The 19,188-nt window shown below is 35.6% G+C and overlaps 2 protein-coding genes across 2 annotated transcripts; both read right to left on the reverse strand.

Annotated features, from left to right (window-relative positions):
* Positions 1-629: 629 nt before the first annotated feature.
* LOC139894445 (probable metal-nicotianamine transporter YSL7) lies at positions 630-3,816 on the reverse strand. Its single transcript, XM_071877741.1, has 5 exons — positions 3,637-3,816; positions 3,383-3,480; positions 3,156-3,290; positions 2,348-2,537; positions 630-1,982 (listed from the first exon to the last, which is right to left on the reverse strand). Exons 1-5 carry the CDS (start codon positions 3,772-3,774, stop codon positions 876-878), a joined length of 1,668 nt encoding a protein of 555 aa, XP_071733842.1. The 5' UTR covers positions 3,775-3,816; the 3' UTR covers positions 630-875.
* Positions 3,817-4,470: 654 nt separating this feature from the next.
* On the reverse strand, positions 4,471-7,933 carry LOC139888954 (uncharacterized). Its single transcript, XM_071871933.1, has 4 exons — positions 6,698-7,933; positions 6,324-6,498; positions 5,744-5,933; positions 4,471-5,494 (listed from the first exon to the last, which is right to left on the reverse strand). Exons 1-4 carry the CDS (start codon positions 7,931-7,933, stop codon positions 4,471-4,473), a joined length of 2,625 nt encoding a protein of 874 aa, XP_071728034.1.
* Between the last annotated feature and the right edge of the window lie 11,255 nt (positions 7,934-19,188).

A 19,188-nucleotide genomic window follows, 5' to 3' on the forward strand; every position in this document is an offset into this window, starting at 1 on the left:
GTACATAGTCCACAGTAGTATTTTTATGGGTATATAACATACATTGGGAATATATATATATATATATATATATATATATATATATATATATATATATATATATATATATATATATATATATATATATATATAGCTATTTGGTATCCTTAACTCTTTTATTAAATAAGAGTTAAGATTTTTTTTAATAAAAACGTTAGAACTTTCGAAAGCTGTTCATCAAACGTACTCGAAGAAGTTATATATACTTAACAAAGTTTCCCTTTCTATATTTGTAGCATATGTATTTTAAAATTGATAATTCTATTCTATTCTATTCTATAAACAATGTGATATTTTAATGGGCTAGGGGGTCCTTCACCTTGAAGTTTGAATGAGAAATTGAATTTTGTAGCCATAGCACTCCGAGTTACGAATATTTAGACTTATGAATTGATCAAATTGAAGTTTGTATAAAAAGACATAGCTAGTATGGTTAAGGCTCGCTTAATTTGCATTATCAATAATTTAATTAAGAAGTGTTGTTAAGAAGTGTCAGAAACTGTCATAAAAAATAATCCAGTTAGATTGTAAACATCTAAAATAATCCAGTTAGATTGTAAACATCTAAATAAAAAAACTCGTCTTACTCAAATAGCTCCAACGAAAAAAAAAAAACTTTATTTATTTACTCGTTTACACTTACACTAGGACAATTTTTGGCCCCTAAAAATTCCGTTCAAAGATCCCCATCACTGAATACTACAAACTGAATTTCAAACAAATCTAGAGGAAAGCAAAGGACAAACACACAAGTTCCATAGTACTCACATTTTAGTATTTTACACTTTGGTACTTTGTATAATTAAGGTACAGTAAACAATACTCGTAACAACGATTTACAAACTCAAGAACTTGTCAACTCTGATATTAGTCGATCTCGAAAGAAACTTCATGCAAATCGGAGGATTAACACCAGCCAAAGCAAGAATCGAACTCGGTAAAGTCCAAATTCCATCTCCACAAATCAACCCTGAAGCAACTGCAGGTCCAAACGCAGCCGCTTTCGCTCTGTTAATCCTCGACCAAATGAACAAGATCAAACTTCCAACACACATGTCAATCGCGAAATACCCTCCTATGTAAAAAGGAATCGCCATTGCCATAGGAATCGGAATAAAACTCGCTCGTTTTTTACCCACTGCATCCCTAATCCCATTCACAAAAATAGCAAACCCGAAAAATATGTAACAAAGCGTAAGGCATTTATCGGGTAACGCTGAAAAGCCTTCAACTCCTAAAATGGCAATGTTTCGGTAAATGAGAGCGTTTGGTGCAGGGTAATCGGAACCCGAGATTCCGAGATTGTCAAACGCTTTGTAAAAAAGCCAGAAAACGCAGGGTGATATGATGCAGCCCATTGCGGTCCCAATCACTTGGCTAACAAACATGGACCGAGGTGAAGATAAGGTCATGTAACCGGTTTTGAAGTCTTGCATTAAGTCAGAAGCCGTCGAGACTATGTTCATCATGACCCCACAAGCGGCTAGTCCGGCTAGGACACCCCCGTTTGAGCTACCGGCCCATGCTCCGATAATAAAGATTGCTAGCTTACCATATGTTGATGCTAAGGACCAGTCGGTGAGCCCAGCCCCGTATGCGTTACAGAAGGCTAACGCAGGGGCAAAAATGTAAATAGTAGCAATGTAGTACCATTTGAGTTGATGGAAGATGTGAGGAAGAGTAGCAGCAGATATAATAGCGATAGTTAGGTAACCAACGATTGCGATCCACGTTGGAATTTCATCCTTGAGAAACAATCGAACGCGTTTTTGTTCATCGTAAGATATAGAAGGTAGATCGGGTGATGAATTACCGGTAACGGGAATATCGCTTTGGATTTTTTGCTGATTAAACTGGTGGTATAAGCCGAATAAGGTGCGACCAAGGACTTTTATGAAGTTGTAGAGCCCATCACCTAAGATCATTGCAATGGCGATGAACACCTGCAATTACGATACGTTATATATTTAAAAACCAAGGCAGAAAAATTAAGAGGAAAATGGCCCAAAAAGGTAATGTAAGTTACCTAAATTAACAATAAAAGTAATATGACTTTTTCAGATGCCCCAAAAAGGTAATGTGTTTTTTTTAGTTTTTGCTCAAAAAGGATTACAAGTTCAAGATATGTGAAATTAAGGTAATATTGTCTAGCTAGAAGTCACGTCATCGAAATGTAGATGCCACGTTGACACCATGCCATCATCCTTTATTGGTAATCTAGGTAAATTATGTTACTCATTTTTTCGGGTCATTTGCCCAAAATTGAAATGCAATATAATAAAGAAGTAGGTAGAAATAATGAGATTACCCTGTAACCTTGCAAACCGTGAAGATCACTTGATTTGAGATCTGCAGGATACCAATCGCCTTTCTTATCGTTTATGAGTGGCCACATTATACCCCATGAAAGAATTGTTCCGACGAGTAATGATACATTGATCAAATATGGGCAGATCATTCCAACACCGACATATGTTGCTGAAAAGTCGAAATAAAACCTGGTTTCGACAGAAAAAAATGTTGATTGATGAGAAACAATGGTGTTAAAATTTATAAATTGTTCAAGCTTATTTTTAATTTATATTTGAAATTGTTATTTATTCTTTGGTTCTAGTGTTTGCAGAATAATGGTGGTTATATTGGAAGGATTGGCATTGCTGGATTCTTTAAAGTAAAGGACTAAAGTTGACAAGTTATTGAAGATTAAAGTTGGAATCAAGTTGGAGGACCATATTGCATTTTTTAGAAGATTAAAGGGCTACTTGGGGACCAAGTTGTCTCCAACGATTCAGTCATTCATTCTCATTCTGTGGTTTTCTCTCAAAACACACAGTATCCGAAACCCTAATCATCTTCATCTTCATTAATCAGATCAATAGAGTGCTTCTGTTATTCATTCAATCAATCACTTTTAGTGATTGTAATTTTGATGTTTGCTGTTTGAGAGATTTTAGTCTATTCGATTTTATTTTCTTCAAAGTTAAGATTGTAATCTTGTTGATTGAAGTATTCTGTAATTGAATCTGATATATTTTACAAATGGGAAGTTATTCGCGAAAATAAAAAAGAAAAACAAATGACAAATTAAGAATTAAATGCTGAAAAATTTAGCTTACCTATTTTCAAAGGCCTTAAGGCCGAGCGTAGGGAAGCTTGCAAATCCACAGTTATCTCCACCGGTAAAGAACCATTGAAAGAAGCCCCATAAGAAACTGAAGGAGAAGAATTTTCCTAAAGTTTTTACTTGTTTCCTGTAATATCGATATTGAGAAATTAAACAATGAAGTTGCAGGGGAGATATTTGACTAAAATGGAAATTAAATGAAAATGTTTGTGTGTTTACTTGGCTAGTTTGGCACCCCGGGGAGTGTGAAAACTGTTTATCAGGTGAGCAGTTGCTGTGCCGCTTGGATATATCAGTTTGAAGTCGATAACCATTATCTGCGACAATTATATTGGTAAAATTCGTGCATATGCTTCAACAGGAATCACACAAGGTAGGTTACAAACCTCTAGTAAAATTAACGATCGTAACTCAACAAATAAAGTACATTATGTAGTTGTTACTATGCATGCAATGAGAATATGTAAATGTACCTTGCGAAGAGGGACAACAGAAAAGAGTCCAAGGAAGCTAACAACAAAAAGAAAAACAATCATCCATCCTAAAGAAGGGTTCTTCGTGTTCATTGCAGAGTTTTTTTCCTTTGATTGTTTTGCAATTTCTTCACTCATACCCAACAAATAACTACCAAATCCTCCTGAAAAAGTTACAAGATTAGTTCATACGTCATTGATAGATTTCAAAAAGATGTTTAGAAAAGTTCATGGCATGTTAGAAATACCCTAAAATCAAAACATGTAAGAACATAAAGAGCTATCACAAATCACAAGTAACAAGTAGTACATTAGGCGTACCAGGCTATGTTAGGCATAATTGACCCATGACCCGTTTCAACCTGTTAGTCAACCTGACCCATGGTTAGACGTACCCATTGTAGGATTAATGTGCAAGGTACAACATATAACTATATGGCCAACTTCATTTGAGCCTTCGGGGTCACACACATATACACCGAGACGTCAAATAAAATATATATATTATGTATATATATTACTCAAGTAACAAAATAGTAAATCGAAATTAATTCATTTACTATTTATATGAATAGTAAATGAAACGAAATTAATTAATTTACTATTCACATGAAAGCGATATGATAGAAATTATTAATATATTAAATCATATTCATATCCATATGGAATATTTTTTTTTGAAAAGCAAGAAAGACTTATATTAAACAATCACGAATAGTAAATGGTTGACTGGGCACCCTTAACAGCACGATACATCACGAAAGAAATAAGGAAAAACAAATTACATTGCCCTAAGCTAATTGCAAAGATTGCAACTAATAAAAGGAGTTAAAACTAAGGGTGTGAGAACCATTGTAGCCAATCCATAATATGACCCTTGCAACGTCGTGAAATCCAGACATATGAAAGAACTTGAGCCTCGCTAAATAAGGATGGGACCGTCTCGAGCTTATTCTTGAACACCTTTGCATTTCTATTCTTCCATAGAATGTAACAAACCACCCAACTAACCGCTTGCCATTGATTCTTTTTATGATCCTGTGCTACACAGCCGAAAGTACCATTAAAAATATCCTCAAACCCGAATATAGCCGAATTATACCCCCACCATTTAAGAACTTTAGCCCAAATGTCTTTTGCCACTTGACAGGAAAAAAGTATATGCTCCACCGTCTCAATGTCATCATCACAAATCGGGCATCTCACACTATTCAAGTCGATGCCCCGTTTATCTAACTCGAATCTTACCGGTATACGTCCTAATCTCGCCCGCCAAATAAACACCTCCACTTTTTTTGGAACCAAACCATTTCGCAACGACTCAATAGAATTAACCGCACGTGGTAGAATGACTTTGTCGACAAGAACCGAACAGTCCTTGACCGTATAAATGCCCTCTGAATTAAGATTCCATCTCCAACAATCTTTTTTACATTCGGTCAGCTGTAAGTTCCGAACAGTATCACGCAACTCATTTAGTTCACTATTCGTTCGGCCCATTGGTGGATAGGCCCAATTGCCAAGCCCATCTCCTTTGAATTCTTCGATTTTGTTACTGATGTTGATATCTTTGTCAATCTCTAGCCTGTGTAGTCTTTTGAATCTGTCCTTAAAGCTTGTGTTCCCCACCCAAATGTCATCCCAAAAATAAGTGCTTTTCCCGTCCCCGATTGAGCGTATGAAAGAATTAGAGAAAGAAATCCCTAACCCGTCCACATGTTTTCCTGCATCATAAATAGAATTCCAAAGGCTAGCGTTTGGATTCCGGGCAAGCTCGTTACCAAGCTCAAGACCTCCATTAGAACCATAAATGCTACGAATAACGGTGACCCACAAAGTGTTAGTTTCGGTTTTAAACCTTCACCACCACTTACAAAGAAGAGCCAAATTTTTACTTTTTAAGGACATGATATTTAAACCTCCTTCTTCGTGAGGAAGAAGGATTTTTTCCCACTTAACCCATGACATTTTAGAATTAGAACCCGTCCCGCCCCAAAAAAATTTTCGTCTCACACTCTCGAGAGAATTAAGCACACAAGTAGGGGCACGAAAGAGCGAGAAGTAATAGAGAGGTAGGCTAGAGAGAACCGACTTAACTAAAGTTAACCGTCCACCGAAAGAAATCATTTTTGCTCTCCAATCCGCTAATCTCTTGTTAAATTTATCGATCACCGGGGACCAACCATTCAATTTCTTCATCCTATTACCCACGGGAATACCCAAATACATGAAAGGCAATCGACCGTCGAGACACGAACACCAAGACGCAAGAGCTTCCACGTTATCATTACTGATGCCTATCCCAAATAATTGACTTTTATTATAATTAACCTTCAGCCCCGAAGCCCGTTCAAAACATTCCAACAAGTACATTAAATTTCGCGCATTACGTCTACTCCATTCGCCAAAAAAAATCGTATCATCCGCATATTGCAAATGGGAGATGACGACTTTATCTTTACCCACCTCCACCCCTTTATACATTCCTCTCTCAACCGCCACTTTCGTTAGGATATTAAGTCCCTCCGCTGCAATAATAAAAAGAAAAGGCGATAAAGGGTCACCTTGGCGAACGCCCCTTTTAAGATTAAACTCACTTGTCAGAGACCCGTTTATGAGAATGGAGATTGTAGCCGATTTAAGACACTAAGAAATCCACTTGCACCATTTGGTACCAAACCCCATACATTTCATCACTTCAAGAAGATAATCCCAATTAAGCGAATCAAAGGCTTTCTCGAAGTCTACCTTAAAGATTAGGCCGTGCTTTTTGTTTCGTTTAAGATCTTCGACCACTTCATTAGCAACTAACGCACCATCAAGAATATATCTACCCCCCAAGAAACGCACTTTGTTCCATCCCTACAAGACGAGGTACCACTTTACGAATTCTCAAGGACAACATTTTCGCGATAATCTTATAATAACTGTATATAAGACTAATTGGACGATAATCACTAAAACTCAGCGGATCCCATTTCTTCCGAATAAGGGAAACAAAAGAAGCATTGCAACCCTTTGAAAACTCACCAAAAACCCAAAACCAGTTGATTGCACCTACCAAATCATCTTTGATTATGGACCAAAACTTTTTGAAAAAACCAAAGTTGAACCCATCCGGTCCCGGGGCCTTCGAACTACCACAACATTTGACCGATTCCCAAATTTCCTCTTCCGTAAAGGGAGCTTCTAAGAGCTCATTATCCACTGATGTAATCGATTCAGAAAACAGCCCTTCAAGGCTTGGTCCATCCGAATTATGCACCTCGAAAATGCTCTTAAAGTGGTTGAAAGCAACTTCTTTGATTGTGTTAGGATTTTCACACCAAGACCCGTTAACATTAATCCCCCGGATGTTGTTTTTATTATATTTTCTCTTTAAGGAATTATGGAAATATTTTGAGTTTTCGTCTCCATCAATCATCCATCGAACACGTGCTTTCTGCTTTAGCATTCCTGTTTTAATTTTTTCCTTTTCCATCCATGTTTTTCTCGAGTTTAGCCATTTAGCTCGCTCTTCATCATTTAAACAACCTACTTCAGCTTTCAATTCAAGATCCGTTACTACCTTTTTAACCGTCTCAATCTCACTATCAAGCTTACCAAAGTGAACTTTACTCCATTCTTTAAGGTCACCTTTTAATCTTTTTAACTTGTTACGGAAAATGCAATCCTTCCGGTTACCCCCCATTGGACCAGACCAAGAATCGGCAATAACCTTGTCAATACCCTCAACCACGAACCAATCATCAAAGATTTTGAACGGTTTAGGCCCAAAATCCACCTCACCATCCGACAACGAAATAGGACAATGGTCCGATACACTTTTATCTAAAGCCACCACGTTTAGATCGGTCCAAAGGTTAAGAAAGTCGTCCGAAACCAAGAATCTATCTAGCTTACTCATTTTCATCCCATCATCACTAACCCTAGTAAATTTCCTCCCACCCAAAGGAATGTCCACTAAACTATTTCTGTCAATGAACTCGTTAAACCTCTTAGCCCGATTATCAAAAAATTCACAATTCAATCTTTCCGACTTATCTCTAACCTCGTTAAAGTCCCCACAAATGACCCACGACACACCATCAATACACAAAATCTTGTCAAGCGAATCCCAAAATTTACATTTGTTAGCGTCATCATGCGGACCGTACACATTGACAATAATCGATTCATTACCCGACTTTTTCCATTTTCCCCGTATAGCAATAAAAAAGTCACCAATTAACTCACTAGAAACCTCGAAGATGTTTTTATCCCAAATTAATAATTGTCCGCCCGACTTACCAACCATTTCTTTTTGAACATACCCACAATCAATAGAACCCTATGGATATGAAAAGGAGATTTGAATTGATTTTAAAAATCTTAAAAGTAGATTTATTTATTTAAAATTAGATTTGAAAATCTAATTGTCTCACACGTTTTCAATATATAGAGTATATATAATATAGGGGTTTTATCATATATACCCTTCCTAACCTTCAAAATCACATATATACTCACTTAAAAATATTAATATCGTATATATCCATTTTCAACTTTTGAAATATCATATTTATCCACTTAAACAAGATAATATCATCTATACCCATTCTAAAAACAAAAACATATCATATATACTCATGGATAGATCAAGTGATAGCTTACTGATGCTTTGATTTCAACAAGTTTGTTGTGTTCATATGATTGATTACAAACCTTAATCTTTGTATGAATTTGATTATTTTTCTAACCAATCGATTAACCTGTATATGTATTGTATATTTATATCGATTTCATACTAAATTTATTGATTTCAATATGTTGAACGATACAGATCTATGTTTGTCCTTGAAATGAAATAATTTGAAATATATTTGATACTAAAATGAGTATTTATTTATAAAATTTATGTATGTATTTTGTTGACCTAAAAATGATGTTATGATGATATACGGAGTATATTTGATGATATGTATCTTTGTATATGTCTGAATCTATCCATGTTGCATAAGCAATTATAGATCTGCGTGTCGGAATAGATACTGAATGATTATTTTGTTAAGCAGGAGATATTGGTATGTTGATATATACTCCATATTTGATATTTGATGGTATCTATCTATGGGTATGTTTGGCAAAACTAGCTAGTAGCTGGAAGCTGAAAGTTGTTAGCGGGTAGCTGGAAGCTGAAAGCTGGTAATGGGTAGCTAGTAGCTGAAGTTTTTTAAATATATTTAAGTGTTTGGTAAATATATCCATGTTGTGTTAAGCCATATAATCCGTATTTGATTATTGCAATGTTAGGGTTTCAATAAGCTTTATATATCGTTTGATCTATTTATGGATATATATGATATGTTTAAGTGTTTAGAATGAGTATATTTGATATTATTTTGTTTAAGTGGATAAATATGATATTTTAAAAGTTAAGAATGAACATATATGATATTAATATTTTTAAGTGGGTATATATGTGATTTTGAAAGTTAGGAAGGGTAAATATGATAAACCCCTATAATATAATATGATGGATGGTGGGAAGAAAAATGGTTGTTGCCTTTTGAAATTTCGATGTATTATTTCCTATATATTTGATTGCTTTTTAGTTCACTAAAGAAGTAGTGTTTTTTATTCTTTGTTTCATCGAAAACAAAAACACACCAAAAAATTGCTAGTGCATTATTATCCTTCTTGCACTAAAATCAAAACAACTACTTTGATTCTTTTACAAAGATCTCTACATACATATACGGAAGTATTAATAATATTTGTTATTTTATTATAATAATATGATTATTATAATAAATTAGTCGGGTTTGGACTAGCATCCATTGACGTTGTTTGAAAGTGTAGTGTGGACTATCCAAAGAGACGGTCATACTTTTGATCGTAAGTTCTTCTCCGTCTCATCAATTTCTCCAAGAAAGGTATATCGTTAACTCCTCTTTTGTTTTTATATTCATGACAATTATTAGTAGTGTAACTGGATTGCAATGGGACGGTTTAATCGTGTGAAAGTTTTACTAAATAAGCGATTATTTAATCATGTGAATTTATTATTAAATAAATTATTATTTAATTGTGTATATAATAAAAGATTATTATTTTAACTATCCGCTGCGTTAATCTGAATTTAAAAGTACACACGATTTTCCAACAGTGGTATCCGAGCCGCTTTTACACCATCTTAATTGTCGCGTGATTTTCTTTAGATTTAGCTTTGTGGTGAATTGGTAAGAGTCAAAACCTTTATGGTTTTGAAAGTCAACTTTGTTGATTACCTCATGACGCACGAATAAGATCTGAAAAAAATCACTGTTGTAAATTTTGAATTTATTTTTATGGCTTGAATAATTGTTGTTTATTTTATTCCATGGTTGTACACATGCATTGTAACCATGGACAAGCCATATGTAGGTTTTAATAATGTAGTTATTAAAATTGTGATTGCTCACATAGCCCATAATGCCCCGACCTATGTATGATTGTTGTGATTGTTGATTACGGCAATATTAAGTCATATTGATTTATAAGAAAGACCATTTTGAAGCCAGAGTTGTATTATATTTATTTTTCAATTTCATAGTATTTATTTATGTTTATTCTAAATTGTAAAAGTATTAGATTAGTTGTATTTTTCAATTTTAAATAAATGTAATAAGATGAAGATTGAAGATATAGATGCAACGTGAAGTTTGACTTAGAAGATGGCGAACAGGTCAAGTTAACAACGATGACTTTGTCAAGTTTTTCACTTGGTTATTGAATCAAGTGGGAGCTACGATATTACCCTTAGTTTGACCTCTTGATCCCATGTCGGCTCATGGGATCAAGCATAGGATTTTTGGGCTAGGCTATGTGTGTGTGATGTATGGTTGTGTTTTATTTTTGCATTTATATATAATTGTTGATTATAATATATGCTAAATGTTTTTGAAAGGAAACATTAAATAAAACCGGTAACGAGTTTCAAATATTAAAATTGTTGATTTTAAAAAGTTAAACTCTAAAGAGTTTAAAGTTAAATAATTTTGAGACTTAAATTACATATATTTTTTTTATGGAAACATTAAATAAAACTCTAAACGAGTTTCTAAGATTAAAATTGATGATTTTAAAATAAGTTAAACTCTAACGAGTTTAATGTTAAATGATTTTGAAAGTCAAATAATATATATGGACGACATCTTTTATAACTGTTTTAAAACGATACACGTTTGTGTATTTGTTATTTTTATATCCTATAAATTAAATAACAAATTAGATCACAAACATAATTGACATATACAATTGGTTAAAATGTTTTTTTAACTAATAGTGTAGCGAATCTTGTGTGCATGCATTATTCTTTGACACAAACTTTTTCTAAAATACCCATCAAATTTAAGTCATGCCATCCAATGAGCTTGCAAACACTCCTCGTTATTTTTCTGATCTAGTGAGACTAGGCTGAATTATAGCCACGAGGTGGATTTTTTGATCTAGTGAGACTAGCGTGAATTTTCACTGTTTCCAAATTGGATGACTTAATCGTATTCACGGTGAGACCTGAGTTCGAGGCAATGATGGGACAAACATGTCATTAGATAATAGTGGTTTGTTGGACTACATATATCTCTAGGTCCCATAAAGATCCAAGAGTTGTACTTGTAATGCAATTGGTACCCGCTACCTACCAATAGACTCCATAACTGCTAGCTGGTCAACAGATGTGGCTATGGAACCTCTATGTGGATCTTAGGATTTCATAAATTAATTATTTTTTTATAAATATTATAAAAACTTGGGTAGTTAATTTATTAAAGTTCAATATCGAAAATACTAAATTGAATCTTATATCTGTTGTAGATGTCAAATAATCAAAACGTAAACCAAAACACACTTCCTTCTTTGTTGGAGAAGGATAAACTCAATGTTCAAACTTCCTACACTGGCACTGCAACTTGAGAATTGTTCTCAAGCATAATTGGAAGTTGAATAAAGTTTAGAACCCATATCCTTTCTTCATGTTGTGGCAGTTGCTGTTGCTCAGCAAAATGATTATCAAATGTTGTTCGATGATCAGGAAGAAATAGGATTGAAGGGTGAAAAAGAATAAGCCGAATACTTTGTGGAAGGAAAATGACAAATCATTTGCTAGGAAAAATATTCCACCTTCCAAGAAGGAAAGCCCAACAAAAGACGCCGAATGTTTCCATTGTGGAAAGGTTGGCAATTGGAGAAGGAAGTTGTCCTATCTTCCAATCTGAGCTGAGAAAAGGCAACGCTGGTGAGACTAGCAAATCAGGTATATTCCATATATAGTTATATACTTCTTCCAGTGATTCCTAGATCTTTGTTAACTGATTGTGTCCTTCACACCTATAACAATATGAAGGGAATGAAAAGAAGTAATAGACTGAAGAAAGACACACTGGATTTGCAAGTAGGCAAAGGGGATCAAGCTTTTGTTAAAGCTATTGGTACCTCTGAACTTACTTTTCTAAGTGGTCTTATTATTTTGTTGGAACAATAGCATTATGCTCTCAATACTGCGAGCGACATAGTTTGAAAGATGTTAGTATTGAACTTGCATTTACACACTTAGGTATTTCAGTTTCTAAAGATAATATATTTATCTTAATACCTATCCACGTGATGATATTTTTGAAATTGATATGCATAGTGTAATTTCAAATGAGAATTCGGTGTATACCTACATCGTCAAAGTCTTCTTGCAAGACTTGAATAAGACCTATCTATGACATTGTCATATTGGTCATATTAACAAACAATGCATTTCAAAACTCTAATCTAATGAACTTTTGGAATCAATTGACTCTGAGTCATTTGATGTATGCGAGTCATGTTTATGGGAAAAGATGACAAATGCTTCTTTCTCCGATTTAGGTAAAAGAGCTAAAGATCTTTTAGGACTAATACATATTGTTGTATGTATCCCTTTAAGAACAATGTATAGATTTAGTTAATTTTACTTCATTACATTTACTGATGAGTACAGTAGCTATAATTATGTTCTCTTGATGAAACATAAACATAAAGCTATTTTAACATTCAAAAGTATTCCAAAATGAAGTAGATAATCAGCTTGGAAAGACCATTAAAGCACTTCGCTCCGATAGAGTAAGTAAGTTTATGAATCAAGAGTTTTTTGGACCGCCTAAAGAATGGTGGGATTGTCTCATAGTTCACTCTACCTTACACACCACAACACGATGGTGTGTCAGAGTAAGAGGAATCAAACTTTACTTGATATAGTTTGATTTATGATAAGTCTGATTTCTCTACTACTGTCTTTTAGGGATATACATGAGAGTCTGTTGCAGGCATACTCAATGTGATTTCAACTATGAAGGTAGAAAAGACACCATATGAGTTATGGCATGGGAAGAATCCCAAGTTGTCTTATCTGAAAGTCTGGGGTTGTAAAGCGTACGTGAAGCATGACACTTCAAACAAATTAGAACGCAGAACTATCTAATGTTACTTTGTACGATACATAAAGGAAACAATGGGTTACTACTTTTACTACCAAGCTGAAGACAACGTGTTTTCTGCTCGGTCTGCTGAATTCCTGGAAAGAGATCTTCTCTTACAAGAAGTCAGTGGGAGTAAAGTAGATCTTGAAGAAATTCAAGTACTTTAAAGTAACATACCTTCAGTAAGCACTAGCAATCCACACGTTGAAACTGAGCGCACTGTTTGTGAGCCAGAACGTGTTACACCTGCACTTTATAGATCTAGTAGAACTCATCGGCTTATGAGGTTTAATTATCTGATTAATTCAGATAAACCTCAACTAAGAGATTATGATGAATCCTATAGCTGCGTGAGGCCATATCAGATCTTGAATCTGAAAATGACTAGATTCTATGAATACAGATATGCAGTCCATGAAGGATAATCAAGTATGAGACTTGATTGATCTTCTACCTAATTGTAAGACAATGAGGTAAAAATAGGTCTTCAAAGGAAGACTGATATGGACGGTGATGTAAACACTTTTAAAGCTCGATTTGTGACAAAAGGTTATGATGAAATTTTTTCACCAGTCGCGAGCCTTAAAACATTAGGATACTTATTGCCATGGTTAGTTTTCATGATAATAAAATATAGCTAATGGATGTCAAAACCGCTTTCCAAAATGGCGACCTAAGCTAGGACGTATATATGGTTCAGCCGGAAGGGTTTATGAATCCTAAGCATCCTAATAAAGTATGCAAGCTACTAAAATTCATTTATGGGTTAAAGCAAGCATCCAGGAGCTAGAATGTTAAGTTTAATGAGAAAATCAAAGTATTTAATTTTTCTCAAAATCAAGATAAGCCCTGAGTTTACATTAGAGCTAGTGGGAGCAAAGTAGTCTTCTTGATCTTATATGTTGATGACATATTACTTATTAGAAAAAACATTCCAACTTGCAGGATGTCAAGTCTTGGCTTAGAAAATGTATTTCCATAAAGGATCTTGATGAAGCTACTTATATTATTGGAATGAGGATCTATACAATAGATTCAATTGGCTTATTGGTTTGAATCAAAGTACATACATTATCTTGCAGAGATTTAGCATGCAAAACTCCAAGCATGGAGCTTTGCCAATGCAAAAGGACATAACCTTGAGAAAGTCTCAAAAGTCCTATCACAGCAGATGAGATGAGACAAATTAAATGTATCACATATGCTTTGGCTATATGATCCATTATGTATGCCATGATATGTACTATACTCGATGTTTCGTTAGTTTTGAGTTTGACGAGTCATTGTCAACATAATCCAGGTGAAGTACATTGGATTGTTGTTAAGAATATTCTTTAGTATTTGTTGAGTACTAATGATATGTTCTTGGTTTACGGTGGTTTGGAAGAAGAGTTAAGTATTAAGTTTTATACTGATTCTAGTTTCCAAACTGATCAAGATGATTCTCGATCCAGTCACGTTGTTTCTTTGTCATGATGGGCAAGACAGTTGATTGGAAGAGCTCTAGGCAGAGCACTATTGAGCAATCTATAACAAAAGCAGAATACATTATTGACTGAGAAGCTGCTCAAAAAGCTGTCTGGATAAGGAAGTTTGTTGTTACACTCAGAGTAGTACACAACATTTAATCTTCTATAATATGTACTGTGATAGTTCGGTTGTTAATATACTTTTGAAAGAATCACATGTACATAAAAGTATCTGGCACATTCTTCAAAAGTTTGACTACATTCATTAAGTCATTAAGAGGAATGATATTAGTATTCTTAAAGGTTCATACAAATGATAATGTGGCTGACCCGTTCATGAAGCTCATGATGCACAACAAGCATGATGATCATTCTAGTAATACTGGACTTCGTTATGCTGCTAATCTTTTTCATTTGTAATTTAGTATTTGGATATTTTTGGAACATTAAGCAGTTTTATATTAACAAAAATGGTAGGGATCTCAGGGAGAAACTTATGAAGGTGAATCGTGAAAAAGAAGACTTGAGGGAAACTCTTAACAAGATGAAGAAGGATAAGGTTTCAGGCACAAATATGCACGCTCCGAATCAATGTTCTTACACTGATGCTAGAACAATAAAGGTTCAAAATGAAGACATCAATCGGGATTTGGAAGATAAATACTTAATATGTGTACTAAAATCCCTAGATCTATTCTACCAGTTTGAAGAATTATGTAGAGCTGATGGGCTAAGTTATTTAAGTATCAAATATATTGGTGGAATGAGTGTTCTTGTAATATTTCATTCTTCTAATACTGCTACTGAAATAATAAATAACAAAAACCATGCACTGTACAAGTGGTGTTCTATACGGGTTCTGAAGGGTGGGACTTGGTCCCCTGGACGTTTGGCCTGGATTGACATTAAGGGTGTTCCGGTTACATGTTGGAATGAAGAGGTGTTCAAAAGGATTGCTGGATGGTGGGGGAGAATCTTGGATATGGAAAATTGCAACTTAAGATCGGAAAACCAAAATTTGATTTCTGGTAGGGTTCTTATTCATAATCGGAGTAACGTTACATACATTGATGGTTGGGTAAATCTGCAAGATAATAATGGTACTGTTTATGCCAGTGTCAAGGAGGACACTACCATGGTGTTTGAATTCCCCTTCGCTAGCAAAAGTAATCTGGTAAACAACAATCAATTCGAGGAAGAAACAGTCCAGGAAGATGATGATGATGATGATGAATTCATCGATGATACGTTTGATGTTTCAGATGACGAAGATTTCATTGGCAATCCAGATGGTACAAGTAGTGAAAATGGGGATGAGAATGGTGATGCAAAAGGTGATCTGAAGGGGGGAGTGGAGGATACAGCTACCGACCTAAATTCCGGAAAACTTGACCGGAATCGTAACGGTGAGGACGTAGAAGATGAGGGGTCTAGTTGTTGGAATCTGAACAACCTTTTTGCCTGCAATCATGATGACAGCGGTCCAACTCCCAATGCAACGGTTCCTGAAACACAGTTTGATGACAATGTAGGGTTCCAAGAAAAAGAAAATTCTGAGAAGGGAGGAAACCAAGAAAATTCAAACGGTAATGTTAATGGGCTACTACCCAGTTGAAATGTTGGCCCAAATAATACTGAGGATGCAGAGAATAACATTGGGCCAAATAAGATTGGCATTGAAAATCCAAATCCACAATCAAAAGACAATACCTCTTCAGAAAATGGTGGGCCTGTGGGGACTGGGCTTGGTGGCCCAATGAAGTCGATTAACAAAGATTGTAGAGATGGGCTTAGCCTCAACCATGCCCAGACTTCAAACTGTGTTAGTAATGGGCCCAACATTATTGGATCAAGTATTCGGAAAGACAAAAGCAGTAAAAAGTCAAAGGATTCAGGTAAATGGGTACCAGCTACTAGGGCAAATCGAAAAGGGGGTAAAAAAGTTGATAACACCAAACGCGACTATTGTTGGTACCGTATGAGAAAATGGAAAACTTCTTCAAGGATGATGAATGTCAAAAACGTTGCAAGAAAATTGGGTGGGGAGAACAGAATTCCCTGTTCAAGATGCTCCTCGTGTGCAAGCTCGTTTGAAAATCCTAATTTGAATTCAGGTCCGCAGGCAGAAGTGGGTGCGAATTGTGTTGAGGAAACGAATGAAGCACGCTCATTTAATTCCATTAATTCAGAGGGTGTTTACGACTTTGGTTGCCGCTTGGGGTTGAAGTGGCAAAAGAAAAGCAATTGCTGTCAGTAAGTTGTTCCCTTCCTGTTCGAATTCTAGAGTTTGTCAATGAAGCTGCTCTCTTACAATGTCAGGGGTTTTGGGGTCGGGAAGAACAGTAAGTTTGGTCATATTAAGAAGTTAATTTTGAGGGAAAAACCTTCATTTTGTGCACTCCAGGAAACGAAGTTACCCACAGTAACTGCTTCTTGGGTATATTCGTTATGGGGTTCTGGTGATTACGAGTTCATTCAGCAAGAAATGATAGGGAAATCCGGGGGTCAATTGCTTATTTGGGATAAAACTTTGTTTGATGCTGTTAATGTCATTAGGTTCGATCGTGTTATTGGTATCAGTGGGATATGGAAGAGTAACGGGGAACAAATTAATGTGCTCAACGTCTATGGGCCACATGATGACTCCGGGAAACAGAGATTATGGGACTCGATCTTGCGTATTATAGGCGATTGTAGTGGTGCGTGGGCTATCATCGGTGATTTTAATGAGGTTAGGAATATTGAAGAAAGATTCAATTGTGTATTCGTTGAAAGCAGAGCTAGACGGTTCAACAACTTTATTATAGATAGTAATTTGGTAGACGTTCCAATGGGTGGAGGATTATTCACGCGGGTAAGCGATGACGGCCTTAAATATAGTAAGATAGACCATTTCCTAATTTCACAGAAATTTTTAGATTTATGGAAGAACATCTCGGCTGTAATTCTAGAAAGAAAGGAATCGGACCACTGCCCGATCATTTTAAAGGATGAGGAAATTAATTTCGGGCCGAAACCGGTTAAAATATTTGATGCGTGGTTAGAAATAGACGGTTCAGAGAAGGTTATTAACGATGCATGGGTTTTGATTGATGGAATGGCGGCTCGTAAAGATAGAGTGTTTATGAACAAATTAAAAGCAGTTAAATCTGCTCTTAAACCGTGGAGTAACGAACATTTGGGTAAATTGGATGGTGAAATTGAGTTTCACAAAAATATTGCAGATTCTTTGGAGATAAAAGGTGAAGTTACGGCTCTGTCTCAAGTGGAAATAGGAACGTGGAAAAGTGAAAGAAAAATTTGGTTAGAAATGGAAAAAACTAAAACAAGTATGGCGAAACAAAAGGCGCGCGTTAAATGGGCACTTGAGGGGATGAAAATACTAAATTTTTCCACGGCTATATCCGAAACAAGTATAACAAAAGCAACATTCGAGGTATTATTATCAATGATTCTTGGAACGAAAACCCGGAGGAGATAAAATCCGAAGCATATAATCACTTCTGTAACAGATTTAAAGAGCCTGAACATGACAGGCCTTCTCTGGTTGAGCTGTCATATCCGACAATCACTTCTGCCGAGGCTCTGATGTTAGAAAGTGAATTCGCTGAGTCTGAAGTTATAGAAGCAGTAAATGATTGTGGCGGTACTAAAGCGCCGGGCCCCGACGGGTTTAATCTTCATTTTTACAAAAAATATTGGGACCTAGTAAAGGGTGATCTCATGGAAGCGGTTTCGCGGTTTTGGGATAAGGGCGAATTCTCGAATGGGTGTAATGCATCTTTTGTTACTCTTGTGCCGAAAAAGCAAGATCCAATTAGTCTCAGTGACTTTAGACCGATTAGTCTCATCGGTAGCTATTACAAAATAGTTGCAAAACTTCTTTCTAACCGACTTAGGAAATTATTACCTTCTCTCGTAGGGGCGGAGCAAAGCGCGTTCTTAAAGGGTAGGTATATACTTGATGGTGTTCTTATTGCGAACGAAACGATTGACTTTCTTAAAGCTAAAAAGAAGAATGGGTTATTATTTAAAGTTGACTTTGAGAAAGCATTCGATAGCTTAAATTGGAGTTTTTTAATCGAGGTGATGAAAAGCATGGGGTTCGGGTCGAAATGGAGGAATTGGATTTTTAATTGTCTTAAATCGGCTTCTATTTCAATTTTAGTAAATGGGTCTCCTACTAAATAATTCATACTTGAGCGGGGCGTTCGTCAAGGAGACCCTTTCTCGCCCTTTCTCTTTATTTTGGCAGCCGAGGGGTTGAATATCCTTGCTAAAGCGGCGAGGGATAGAGGTTTATTTAAGGGTATTAAAGTTGGAAATGATGAGGTCGAAATAACACACCTACAATACGCGGATGACACATTATTCTTTGGTGAATGGAGTCGGTTAAATGCTTACAATCTCATGAATTTGCTTAAGTGCTTTGAATTAGCATCCGGATTGAAAGTGAACTTTGATAAGAGTTGTGTGTTTGGTATTCGTGTTGACCCCTCGGAACTTAACATGTTGTCGGCTCTAATGGGTTGTCAAGTTAGGTCGTTTCCTTTCACTTATCTCGGTTTGCCCATCGGGACTAAAATGAAAAAATTAAAGGATTGGCAACCCATTAT

Source organism: Rutidosis leptorrhynchoides, chromosome 2 (genome assembly GCF_046630445.1).
Source record: "Rutidosis leptorrhynchoides isolate AG116_Rl617_1_P2 chromosome 2, CSIRO_AGI_Rlap_v1, whole genome shotgun sequence".
In the NCBI taxonomy this organism is placed as follows: domain Eukaryota; kingdom Viridiplantae; phylum Streptophyta; class Magnoliopsida; order Asterales; family Asteraceae; genus Rutidosis; species Rutidosis leptorrhynchoides.